Genomic DNA, 13,813 nt, shown 5'->3' with positions numbered 1-13,813 from the left:
ATAATCTGCGTCAGACACAAAGGAAATTGGAAGCTATAGCAAGAGAAGATTTAACAGCTGAAAATATTGCTCGACAGAAGGAGTTATCTCAGGAAATAGAAAACTTGCTAGAGATGGAAGAGATGCATTGGGCTCAAAGGAGCCGAATTAACTGGCTACAGTACGGGGATAAAAACACATCATACTTCCATAATTTTGCTTCAATGAGGAGGGAGAAAAATCGAATTAAAAAGCTGAAAGATGACAATGGTAATTGGCTGGAAGGGTCTGCATATTTAAACCCTCATATCTCGGAGTATTTTGCTGGACTGTTTTCAACAGAGGTAGATGATCCCGATCCTGAGTTAATTAATAAAGTTACTCCAAGAGTGACTAGAGAAATGAATGAGAGACTACTGAGAGAATACACGGCAGAGGACGTGAAGAAGGCGCTATTTTCCATTGGAGATACAAAAGCACCAGGTACAGATGGTTTGCATGCTATTTTCTTTAAAAATGTTGGCATATTATTGGAGATACATTGACAAGTGAAGTTCTTGGAGCAATTAATAATAAGGCCATTCCTGATGGGTGGAATGATACTGTTATTGTACTAATCCCAAAGGTAGACTCCCCTGAATTCATTACCCAATATAGACCAATTAGTCTCTGTAACGTGCTATATAAGGTTATTTCAAAGATGATTGCAGCAAGACTGAAGATTATACTTGATGAGATTATTTCAGCTGTTCAGAGTGCATTTGTACCCGGAAGATTAATTACGGATAATATCTTAATTGCTTACGAGAGCATGCATACTATAAAGAAAAAAAATAAGGGTAAAACAGGATATTGTGCTGTCAAACTTGATATGCATAAGGCGTATGATCGAGTGAAGTGGGTTTTTTTTAGGACAATGATGATTCAGCTGGGTTTCCATACTGGTTTTGTTGACCTACTCATGGCTTGTGTAGGCTCAGTTACATACAAGGTGAGATTTAATGATCAAGAATCGGAAGGTTTTATTCCTACAAGGGGACTTCGTCAAGGTGACCCGTTGTCCCCTTATTTGTTCTTACTATGTGCAGAAGGTCTTTCTAGTGCTCTAGCTCATGAAGAGGAGGTTCGTGGCATTGAAGGCGTTAGAGTGTGCAGGAATGCACCATCGGTATCTCATTTACTATTTGCTGATGATTCTCTAATTCTTATGAAGGCAGATTTAAATAATGCAACCTCATTGAGAAGAGTCTTAGATAACTACTGTGCAAGTTCTGGACAAATGGTGAGTGAAGCAAAATGTAGCATCTTTTTTAGTCCAAATGTAAATGTGGAGGTCAAAGCTCAAGTTTGTAACGAGTTAAATATTATGACTGAAGCAATCTCTGAAAAATATTTGGAGCTACCCAGTATGGTTGGCCTGGATAAAAGTGAAAGCTTTATCTATCTTTTGGAGAGAATTATTCAGAGATTGAAAGGGTGGAAAGAGAAGTTTTTGTCGATGGGAGGCAAAGAGATTCTTCTTAAGGCAATCATTCAGTCGATTCCGGTGTTTGCTATGGGGGTGTTCAAGTTGCCAAAAAGTTTATGCAAAGAAATTAATGATGCTATGGCTTCCTTTTGGTGGGGAGATTCAGAGGATGAGAAAAAACTCCACTGGTTTGCTTGGTGGAGAATGTGTGTCCCAAAGAAACAAGGAGGAATGGGTTTTCGACATATTCACTGCTTCAATTTAGCAATGTTAGCAAAACAAGTCTGGAGACTTATTCAACAACCGGAATCTCTGTGTGCTCAAGTTCTGAGGGCGAAATACTACCCTGATGGAAATATTCTTAAGGCTGGGCGGAAACATGGTTCATCTTATACATGGCAAAGCATTGTTGCTGGTATTCATGCATTTAAACGAGGACACATTTGGAGAGTGGGATCGGGTACTGACATCAATATTGGGAGGATCACTGGATACCAACTAGCCCTTCAAGAAAGGTCTATACAAGAAGAGGTCATACCATCCTAAGAAAGGTGGATGAGTTAATAAATCCAGTAAATGGAGCATGGGATGAAGATTTGATCAGACAAGTTTTTTGGGAAGTGGATGCAGAGAGAATTTTGAGAATTCCATTGAGTGATAATTTAGGTGATGATTTTATTGCTTGGCATAAAACAAAATCTTTCAATTTCTCAGTCCGATCGGCTTATTATTCTGAATGGGAGCATCAATTTGGGTCCCGAACTAGACGGCTAGATGGTCTGGGGCAGTTTTCTGATAATCCGGTTTGGGAGAAGCTATGGAGAATGCAAGTTCCTAGTAAGGTTAAAATTTTTATTTGGCGTGCTTTGCATGGAGTAGTTCCTAGAAAAGCTATACTAGCAGATCGTCATATTAAGGTCTCGACACAATGCCCAGTGTGTATGGCGGGAGCAGAAGATATCAGACATATGCTTTTCACATGTAACCGAGCTAAGGAGGTTTGGAAGGCAATTGGGGCTTCTGGATTATATTAAACAAACATCTTTGGGGGAAAGATCTGGATCTTCTATACTTGAGGATTTAATCCGAGATTACCAGAATAAAACTCAAGTACTGGGATTGCTAAATATGGTGGAGTCTATTGCAGTAACGTGTTGGTATCTATGGTGGCAACGAAGAGAATTGGTGAAGGGAAAATCAGTTACTAGCCCAACCTCTACTGGTTTTGCTATTTCAGCGTTGACTGCAAACTTTGCTGCGGCATCCTCAGCAAAACACACCGTAAAAGAGATAAGATGGAAGAAGCCGGGCTTAGGCTTCTATAAACTAAATACTGATGCTTCTTATCATGACAATGGAGAGGGATCTGTGGGGATGGTTTTGAGAAATGATCGGGGTGAAGCTTTGGCTGGTTATGGGTGCCCCATAAGTAATGTGATAAGTGCAGCTGCCGCAGAAGCCCAGGCGGTCCAACAAGGTTTAATGTTCTTGGAGAAGCTTGGAGTGGAAAATGTTGTTCTGGAGTCAGATTCACTGGAAATTATTCAAGCTTGTAGATCAGAAACTGAAGTGTGGGGTCCTCATTCAGCAATTCTTGCGGATTGTTTCTTGCATGCACAAGCTTTTAAATCACTCTCGTTTGATCATTGTCCAAGAGAGGCAAATATGGTAGCTCACCACATAGCACATCTAGCTTATGAATTATGGTACATCATTTGTTACATGAATTATGTGTGATTATTTGATCTTTGTGAATGCAAAATAGTCTAGAAAACTGTTTTCCGCGCCCGCGCGCGCTGTATTTTGCCGCGCCCGGCGGAGGACCATTTTTTCCGCCCGCGCACGCGCTGCATATTAGCGCGTCCGGCGGGGGAAAAAACGGCCCAGCGCGCTAGCTGTTTACCGCGCGCAGAATCTGAGTTTTAGCGCGCCGCGATATAGCGCGCCTGTTGGAGATGCTCTGAGAGCAATAGTAGTTTTGGCAGGGATGGTTATCCACCTAATTTTATTCGTAGTTTGATTTTAAATGATGTAATGGTCTTGAACAATGTAACTACTATGTGAGAGGCGCCAAGTTCCATACACACTCTTTTCCTTCCAGGGTACCGAAGGGGACTGGAAGGTTTTTAATGAGGCGGCTTGCTGTCCGAATATATTTGAGTTGTCAAAAAAAAAACCTAGTCGACCAAAAGAGAGCTCCGAGAGTTACGGGAAAACGTGCGCCTGAAAACTATCGCATCTAAGAAAACACATCGAACCTAGGTCCATACCAAACGGGCTCGACGAAACATCCGCCGACGCGAGCGCGGACACTATGCGTCGGGCATGCACATGCTGGTCAACCTCCTGAATCCCGAGCCATATGAAAAAAGCGACCCACCGCCCCGTCTCCTACCTGGGAACTCCCCGCACGCGCCGTCCTGGTTCCCGGCGGCGGCCTCTTGCGCGTTCTCCCTCTCCGGCGCACGGGGGAAGGGTGGTCGGCGAGTCCTTTGACCTCTTGTATGCCGCAGATCGATCGTACCGCCCATCGCTCCAGTTCCCGTCCTCCCTGTGATGCAGCGTCGATGAGCCGCTCCGGCCCGTCGGCGTCCTAGCTCTCCCGCACCGCACATCCCTCGTGCCCAATCTCACCCGAGCTCCGCAGCTATTTTGGGCATCCTGCGCTTGAGCGGGGAGTGGGTGTGTAGTTGGTGGCTCTCCGAGGGGGGAGTACAATTAACCAATTTTTTTAGCTGTTGTAGTGTGGAGCGATTTGTTTTAGTTTGCCCACATCCTGGGTGGCTCACAGGCTACTAACCCTACGTCACCAACCGCAACCCTCTCCGTCCACCTAATCCACCAGCGACGACACAAGACGGCGGTCAGCGCCGCCACCACCAACCATCCCCTAGCCGCCGCCGCCGCCTCCGCCAGCCACCGGAACAGGCATTTATACAGTCGCAGTTGCTCTCGTCACACTTCTCGCCACTCTGCTTCCATCTGTGTTTCACTCCCTTCCGATTTGCCAGTTCCCCGCCTACACCGCCCGCTGGTTTCGCGGCAGCCTGAGTCCTCCTGCCGGACATGGGATCCACGGCGCTCGGCGGTGCGGCTCCGGCGCGCGCTGGATTGGCCCAAAAGGTGACCCCCGGCCTGCCTTTTTGTTCCTTATTTTCCATTTTGTTCGCCCCCTTGCAAGCTTTGTCTCTGGCGAATTCAGGAAGGGTATGTATGACCCGCGAGTTGGATTATTGGGTCTCTTTGTCTGGCCGCGAGGTTGGATTGCTTGCCTAGCTCTGCACACCTATTAGTATGACCCGAACTAAGATTTTAATGTGGTTCATCTCCTTGGCACTAGTAATAAGAAATGCTACCTTTGATGTCTGTGAATGGCAACATAACATCTTAAGTAGGACTCCTAAGTCCTAACTTCCCGCAAAAAAGAAGTAGGACTCCTAACTATACCTTGGATGAATTGGCCATAGGTGGTCGTCCTTGGGGCTTCGGTCCACTATGGCCTTGTTCCAAATACTACATTTTGATGTGTAGAACGAAGCTCTTGTCACATATTTTGAGCTAAGGACTAGAGGACAAAGATGAGCGAAGCACATCAGCTTTAATCGAAGCTCTGAGGCCAAAGCAGAAGATGACGTAAAAGCTACCGGAGGATGTCACCGTTCCTGATTAAAGGTGTACCGGCGTCACCTGCTGCCAAAGAGGCTTTATAAAGTAGTTTGTCTAGTCAAAGATGCCATTAGGGTTTCTTCCCCTGTAAGCCACCCTCTCCCCTATATAAGGAGAGGGGGCACACCCTTGCGCGGGTAGCCTGTAAGCAGAAGAGTAAGCAATAGACAGATCCCAAGTTAGGGAAGTGGAGCTTGTACTGTTCTTCTTCAACCTCTGGCCAAGACCAAGTTCATCAATAAAGATATCGGTAATCCATCCGGAATTCATCCATGTGTTACCAAAACCCTCCCCCGAATCCTCTAGCGCACATTCGGCCCCAACTCAAGCCATCCCATGGCATCTGTCTGTTCACCACGACGACAGTTGGCGCCCACCGTGGGGCCAGCAGCTGCGCTTGCTGGAGTTCATATTCGGGCGGGCCTCCTCACCATCTCCGGCGAGCGTGTGGTCACTGGCCTCGTCTACCGCCTCTTCTCGATGGACTTCATCAACGACAACGCTGGCTGCTTCTCCAACGGCGGTAAGTTCCCCAAGAACGGCCGCGTCATCGAGTTCGGTAGCCACCGCGTCTACTACGGCACCGTCCCGGAGCGCCAGTACTTCTCGCCGGTGCTGGTAGCGCCGGACCCGCCAAGATCTGCAGTTCGCAGCGGCTACGCCGCCGACAGCGTGGAGGTGCTGATGGTTGGCGCGGCTGACGCCGGCAAGGGTGCAGCGGCGGAAGGCGCTAGACTGACGAAGTCCACGCGCACGGCCAAGCCGCCGACCGAGCGTGACCAAGCGGTTGCGGGCGCATCTGCAGCGCCACCGGAGACTCCTCTCCAAGCGGCCATGAGCGTGCTGGCGACGCCCATCGCGCAGAACATCGATCCGGCAGCGGTTCAGGCGGAGCTGGAGGCGCAACGGCAGAAGCTGCTCTCCGGAGGTGCGGGCATCATCCGGGCGCAGCGCGAGCTGAACCTAACCCTACGTGAGTACAACGCTGCTCATGGCTTTGCTTCTGTTAGCGCTCAGCCTGCTAGAGTACCGGAAAACCGGCTTAGAGCTCGCAACCTAGATCAGGATCTGCGTAAGGAAGTCCTTGCCGGAAAAAGTACCTCAGCATCTTTGAGCATCGTAGAAAAACCTAAGTACATCAATCCGGATAAAACCATAAAAGCTTCTAGGGCTGCAGTAGAACTGTGTGACTCGCTTACCGGAGATGCTTTAGCAAAACAGCAAGATCGAGTTAGGGAGTTGCTTGATATGATACAGGAACAAAACGCTAAACAGCTTGCTAGGGTAAACAAAGTGGCAGCAGCGTCAAAATCGGTGCGTTCGGCAAAGAATGCCGGAAGCAAGTCGCATGGGCAGGCATCGTCCCCCCATCCAGACAGAAGAAAAGAAAAAGAAGTGAATGCGTAGCAAATGACTGTGTATGATCCGGTTCTTGCCGGAAAACAACAAGCCGGGCGACACGAGGCCGGAAGAAAAAGCCAAGGGGCAGGTCGTGGCTATGCCGGAAATGGCTACGCCGGAAATGATTATGCCGGTAAAGGTGAAACCGGGCAAAATTATCGCGCAGCAAGAGCAGCTTATGTTGAGAAAGAAATGCCTCCACCAAGGTACCGGCAGGCACGAGCCGCGGTACCGGAACGCTACGATGAAGCTGATTCTGGAACTGAAAGGATCGGAGTTTACCGGAACCCTTTGGGGGAACGCGTAGGAGAAAGGTGCCTGCCAGACCGGGATGCGAGGCACAGGCTGGACAGAGTATACTTATCTGAGATGACTGAGGCGGAAGGTCCTCCGGGTCCGAAATGCTTTGGTCCGCAGATCATGAGAGAAGAACCACCGGTTCGCAACTTCCAGTTGCCCCGTGACACAAAAACGTATGATGACACCACTAAGCCGGAAGATTGGCTTGCGGATTATGTGACCGCAATATACGTCGCTGGCGGCGGAGGAACCGTAACAGGTGGAGGAAACCGGCGCTGGGCCATGAGAATCATACCGTCCTTTCTGGTAGGACCGGCACGCATTTGGCTTAACAATTTGCCAAAGGGAAGCATAAATGGCTGGCTGGACTTTGAGGAAGCTTTCGTAAGCAACTTCAGCAGCACGTACCGGAGGCCGGACAGGCCGCAGCAGCTCGCTCTGTGCCTGCAACGCCCCAATGAAATAGACAGAGAATACCTGACCCGGTGGAACTCCACAAGGAACTCATGTGAAGGAATAATCGAGGCATAGGCCATTGCTTGGTTTTGCAATGGGTGCAGAAGAGGTTCACCGCTGTGGAAAAAGCTGCAGAGAAACATGCCAACAACTTTGGCTGAGATGATACGTGTGGCAGATAGTTACGCACTGGGAGATCTAATGCAACCGGCGGTTCAAGCTGAGCCGGCGCAGGTAAACCAACCGCGCCAAGATCAATACCGGGACAACCGGCATAACAAAAGAAGGGAAGATTTTCCGGATCGGAGGTATGGACCGCAGCAAGTAGCCGCGGTGCAGGATAATTCCGGCGCCAGCGGAAGCCAGAGGCAAAAAACCGGATCGCAGCCATGGGCGGGTCCTAAGAAACAATGGGTTGAAAAGAAACCGTGGCAAAATGATGAGAGGTACACCATGGAATCCACTATGGATCAGCCGTGCCGGTGGCACACACCGAATCCTGCAAGACCTGCGAACCATTTGACAAAAGATTGCACTTGGACCAAGAGGTTAATGGAAAGAGGCATGATAAAAGATGCAAGGGACCAAGGTACCAGAAGGCTACCACCACCACCCCCGCTTACCGGAGCAAATGCGCTACCGGTACAACCTCAGCCGAACCGGCAGCAGCAGCAACAAGTCCATCAGGTGGGAAATGGCAATGGCCAACCACCACCGCCGGCACCTTTGGGCCGGAACATTTATCAGGATCCGGACCTGTGCTGTGTTGTGTTCGTCACTGAGCCAACAGACAAGCAAAGCATGCATCGCCGTTCCATGGAAGTGAACGCAGTGATGCCGGCAGTTCCGAGATATATGTTGTGGTCAGATCAGGAAATTACCTGGTCGTTCAAAGATCACCCAAAGATAATGCCAAACCCAGGTGGCTATGCTCTAGTCGTGGACCCTATCATGCATGGGCCAACAACTCGAGTCAGGTTCAGCAAGGTGCTGATAGACAATGGGAGCAACATAAACATCATGTACCGGCACACCATGCGTACGCTGGGAATAACAGAAAGCATGTTGCAACCAACTCACACAACGTTCCATGGGATCGTTCCGGGCTTGTCCTGTTCGCCCATGGGAAAAGTCCAGGTGGACGTGTCATTTGGAGGACGTGACAATTGCCGAGTCGAAAACCTTCTGTTCGAGGTGGTGGATCTAGACAGTACTTACCATGCACTCCTGGGGAGACCGGCACTGGCGGCATTCATGGCCACAACTCATACCGCATATCTCAAGATGAAGATGCCGGCACCTCGTGGACCCTTAACTGTGGTGGGAAACTATAAGGTCTCGCTGGAAACCGCTTCCGCCGGATCAAACCTGGCAGAATCGCTGGTGATAGCAGAGGAAAAAAGAAGGATTCAAACCGCAGTTGCGCTGGCTCGGTCCTCACAATTGAGCTTAGCGGCAATGAGTGGCAACTTAGGCTCACCGGCATTCAAGCCAACCAAGGAGACAAAGGACATCGTGCTGGACCCGGCATAACCAGAGCGTACCGTTCGTATCGGTGCCGGCCTGAGTGAGGCATAGGAAAGCGCGCTCGTCAACTTCCTCCGTGAGAATCGGAGCATCTTTGCCTGGTCTACCGATGACTTGGTGGGTGTTCCGAGGGAGTTGGCTGAGCACTCTTTGAATGTCCGGAAGGATGCGAGGCCGGTAAGGAAGCCCTTACGTCGGTTCGCTGAAGACAGGAGGAAGATCATTGGAGAAGAGGTGACAAAGTTACTGGTTGCTGGTTTCATCGTGGAGGTACTGCATACTGAGTGGCTGGCCAATCCGGTGCTGGTCGAGAAGAAAAAAGAGGAAGACCCCATAGCTCCAAAGGTGTGGCGCATGTGCATCGACTACACCAACCTGAACAAGGATTGCCCAAAAGATCCGTTCCCCTTACCCCGGATTGATCAGGTGGTCGATTCTACTGCTGGCTGTGAGCTGTTGTCTTTTCTGGATGCTTATTCCGGTTTCCACCAGATTCCCCTGAAAAAGGAAGATCAAATAAAAATTGCGTTCATTACCCCGCACGGGGCTTATTGCTATGTCACTATGCCTTTCGATTTGCGCAACGCTGGTGCCACGTACCAGCGCTGTATGCAAAAATACTTGTTTGATCAAATCGGTAAAAATGTGCAAGTCTATGTGGATGATGTTGTGATAAAAACTAAGGTAAAAGACACCTTGATCAATGATCTGAGGCAAACTTTCGATAACTTGAGAAGGTTCCGGATGAAACTTAATCCGGCAAAATGCACTTTCGGTGTTCCTGCCGGAAAACTGCTTGGCTTTCTCGTATAAAGCCGCGGTATAGAGGTTAATCCGGTAAAAATCCGGGCCATCGAAAGAATGACTATACCGCAAGATCTCAAGGATGTGCAAAAGTTTACCGGAAGCTTGGCGTCGCTAAGCCGGTTCATAAGCAGGTTGGGAGAAAAGGCTTTGCCACTCTATGCTCGGATGAAAAAATCTGATACCTTTGTCTGGACCCCTCAGGCAGACGCAACATTTAAAGAGCTAAAAACAATGCTAGCCACTGCACCGGTGTTGGCTTCGCCTTTGGAAAGGGAACCCATGCTGTTATACATAGCAGCAACAAACCGGGTCGTGAGTGTTGTGGTTGTGGTGGAAAGAGAAGAGGAATGAAAAGCCGTGCAGAGGCCGGTATACTACCTGAGCGAGGTGCTCTCCCTCTCTAAACAAAACTACCCTCACTTCCAGAAAATGACCTACGGCGTGTTCATGGCCGCCACGAAACTCAAGCACTACTTTGAGGAGCACCCAATGAAAGTGGTGAGCGAGGCACCCATTTCAGACATCATCTGCAACAAGGATGCTAGCGGCCGGATTGACAAATGGGAAATTCAACTATCACCTTACGTACCGGTATACGAGAGAAGAGATGCCATAAAGTCACAAGCCTTGGCTGATTTCCTGGTCGATTGGGCGGAAATGCAGTACAAACCACCGGAACAAAAAATAGAATACTGGAAAATGCACTTTGACGGATCCAAGCTCAAAGAGGGTCTGGGTGCCGGTGTGGTTCTTACTTCACCTAAGGGAGATCATCTCCGGTACGTTCTGCATGTACACTCCAGGGCATCGAACAATGTCGCTGAATATGAGGCTCTGATTCATGGGCTCAAAGTCGCAAAAGAAATCGGTGCACACCGGATCATTTGCTACGGTGACTCGGATCTTGTGGTGCAGCAGTGTTCCGGAGATTGGGACGCAAAAGATGCCAACATGGCCTCATATCGATTTCATGTGCAAAAGATTGCCGGATTCTTCGAGGGGTGTGAGTTTCACCATGTGCCGCGGGCGGAAAATGAAGCCGCGGATACGCTCTCTAAGTTGGACTCCTCCAGGCAAGAAATCCCTCCCGGAATAGCTTTGGCTCACCTAAGGGCGCCATCAATCAAACCAAGTACGGAGTCTGAATCCATCTTTGTACCGGAGTCACACGTTGTGCCAATGGACATTGACGAAGGAAACCCGGGGACTGTTCCGGTAAACCCGGGGACTGCGGGGTCAAAACCGGAAGAAGCTATGTTAGTGGACTACATGGAGGTAGACGTGCCGGTGTTCCTAGTTCGAGAAGCACCAACCTGGGTTGAACCTATTAAGGAATTCCTGATCAACGGCACCTTGCCGGTTGATGAAACTGAATCAAGAAGGATCCAGAGGAGGTCCAAGGCCTGTACCATCATCAACGGTGAGGTGTACAAGAGAAGTGTTACCGGTGTCCTCCAAAGGTGTGTGGAACCGGAAGAGGGAAAAGAGATGCTTGTGGAAATTCACCAGGGAGAATGCGGGCATCACGCCTCATCAAGGGCGCTGGAGGCAAAAGTGTTCCGGCATGGATTCTACTGGCCTACGGCCCTGGATGATGCTGAGGATCTGGTACGGAAATGCAACGGGTGCCAGAGGTACGCCAAGCAAAACCATACACCAGCATCCTGTCTGAAAACTATACCGATAACTTGGCCGTTTGTTGTTTGGTGCCTTGACATGGTTGGCCCATTCAAAACTGCAAGGGGAAGAATGACCCACATCCTAGTGATGGTGGATAAGTTCACCAAGTGGCTTGAGGTGAAACCTATCGCAAAATGTGATGGGCATACGGCGGTGAAATTCTTGAAAGATGTTATCCTGCGGTTTGGATATCCGCATAGCATCATCACTGATAACGGGACAAACTTTGCCCAAGGAGAGTTTAAGCGATTTTGTGAGGATAACAACATCCAGTTGGATTTGTGTTCAGTGGCACACCCGCAAGGCAACGGCCAAGTGGAAAGAATCAACGCTTTGGTGCTTTCTGGTATCAAACCAAGACTCATTGAACCACTTGAAAAGACACCGGGATGCTGGATCGATGAGTTACCATCAGTGCTGTGGAGCATAAGAACGACACCGAACCGGTCTACCGGATACACTCCATTCTTCATGGTTTATGGGGCAGAAGCAGTAATACCAACCGACATCATCCATGACTCACCACGAGTTCAACTCTATACCGAAGAAGAGGTAAAAGAAGCCCGAGAAAACGATGTGGATTTGCTCGAGGAAGCAAGGGAGCTGGCCCTGGCAAGATCAGCCATATACCAGCAAAACCTCAGACGCTATCATAGCCGGAAGGTTAACCCGAGAGTGTTCTGGGAAGGGGACCTGGTGCTACGCCTAGTGCAGCGCACTGAGGGACGCCACAAACTCTCACCTCCGTGGGAAGGACCTTTCATTGTGAGCAAGGCTCTACACAATGATGCCTACTACTTGATCGATGCACAGGAATCAAAGAAGGGAAAGGCGGACAGGTCAGGAGACGAGACCAAGCGCCCATGGAACATAGCTTTGCTGCGTCCTTTCTATTCTTGAAGATGTGCTGTAAGGAGTTCCTTTTTTGTACCTTGTTTGCTATGAATAAAAGATGTCGGCACCTCGAATGAATCTCGAGGACTGCCTCTACCGGAATTGCATGCAATGTAATTATTTTTTCAGTATACCGGTTTGATTGTTGGACATCTTCTTTTTCCGGTTTAGTAACGTGTTAAACCTACCGGAGTCTTCGACTTTGCTGTTGTCCGAAACCCGGCTTCATGGCAAGCAAGATAAACCGGAAGGATCTAAGCACGTGAAACACGCAAAGAGAAATTGAAAACAAACAATCCGAAGAAAGTTTGACTAACCCCGGGCGTACCGGTTTTTTGTGAAAAATTTCGAATTATTTCTAAGTTCAAGAAAATGCTTGCTTGGCAAAAGAATTTTGTGACTCATACGCCAAAAAACCCAGAGAGGTAGGCAGAGCCAAAGCAAAAGGACCAAGTGTGCATCAGATTGGATGCGGAAACAAATCCGGAATCTTCACTGTGCGAGATCAAAGCAAACAGTAAAGGCAAATTGCTAAGGTAGCATACCAACATAACATAATAAGTTACCGGTATATCATATAAGATACCGGCATAATAAAGTGTAGCACAACCAAAAGGACTTCAAAGTATTATCTTACATCAAACACCCCGGCATACCGGGGGAGAATTTAACGAACATTGTTTTAGACCAACATGTGTGGCAAACAGATAAGGCGAAAATTCAGGCAACAGGAGGCTGTGGGCCAGCTTCAGGAGCTTGCTCTGGAGGGGCGTCATCTTCGGGGGCCTCCTCTTCGTCCTCGCTAGCATCTTCTTCCTCATCCTCAGATATTTCATCCTGGATGTCAGCCGGAGGAGGAATGAAGATGCTGGTGCGGGCAAACTGGGCGACCCGGTACGCGCGATCCTGGCGCTTGGCAGTTAAGGCTGGATCTGTGTCGGTAGGTGCCTTGCTGCGCAAGCTGTGAAGGGCATTGAGGTCCAGCTCCTCGTACCAGGAGCAAACAACGCGGAGCGCTGCGTCAGCTCCGGCACGGGCAGACGAGCGTTTCCACTCGCTGAACCTTTCGCCGACAACTTTTAAGCGCTGGGCGAGAAGCGTCAGGTTGGCCGGTACCTCTTCCTCGGGCCACAGGATTTTGAAAATTTGCATGCCCACCTCCGGCAGATCGACCAAGTGCCGGTCCACAGCTCTCATGTGGAAAATCCGAGCGGCCAGCGCAACAAGATGGTCGTAGGCGTTCCAGGGGGCATCCGGGTTGTTAACAGCGTTTTCAGCCCTGAGCTCTGTCACCCTCTTGTGCGCATGCGGTTGGGAGTCCGGGAAAAGCTCTGAAAGGAAAGAAAAAGAAGAAAAGGGAGCCGGTATAAGGACATACTGCCGGAAGGTATAAGCTTACAAGCAAAAGGAAAAGAAAAGAGACTTACTGAAAGCTAGCTCGTCGGCCTGAATGACCAACCGGTCAAACTCAGCCTGGTCTGACGCGAGCAGGGCGTTCCGGTCCTGCGCCTCCTTCAGCAGCCGGGACTCCTCCTCCAACTCCTTCCGCAGCTGTGCGCTGGCATCGGAGAAGTCCTTGAGCGACTCGTCCAGCTTGGCCTCGGCAGCAGCCTGGGCGTCCTTAAGTTCCTGCGC

General features: G+C 49.4%; 1 protein-coding gene across 1 annotated transcript in view; it reads left to right on the top strand.

Moving 5' to 3' along the window:
- Positions 1 to 4,185: 4,185 nt before the first annotated feature.
- Positions 4,186 to 13,813, top strand: part of LOC127321163 (probable N-acetyl-gamma-glutamyl-phosphate reductase, chloroplastic) — a 48,166-nt gene continuing 38,538 nt past the window's right edge. The window contains exons 1-2 of the mRNA XM_051350201.2: positions 4,186 to 4,375; positions 4,459 to 4,570. Of these exons, the coding sequence (XP_051206161.1) occupies positions 4,514 to 4,570 (57 nt within the window). The 5' untranslated portion in view covers positions 4,186 to 4,375; positions 4,459 to 4,513. The remainder of the gene's footprint in view (positions 4,376 to 4,458; positions 4,571 to 13,813) is intronic.

Source organism: Lolium perenne, chromosome 3 (assembly GCF_019359855.2).
Source record: "Lolium perenne isolate Kyuss_39 chromosome 3, Kyuss_2.0, whole genome shotgun sequence".
Lineage (NCBI taxonomy): Eukaryota > Viridiplantae > Streptophyta > Magnoliopsida > Poales > Poaceae > Lolium > Lolium perenne.
Note: the sequence above shows the minus strand (reverse complement) of the source record. Positions and strands in the feature narration are given on the sequence as shown.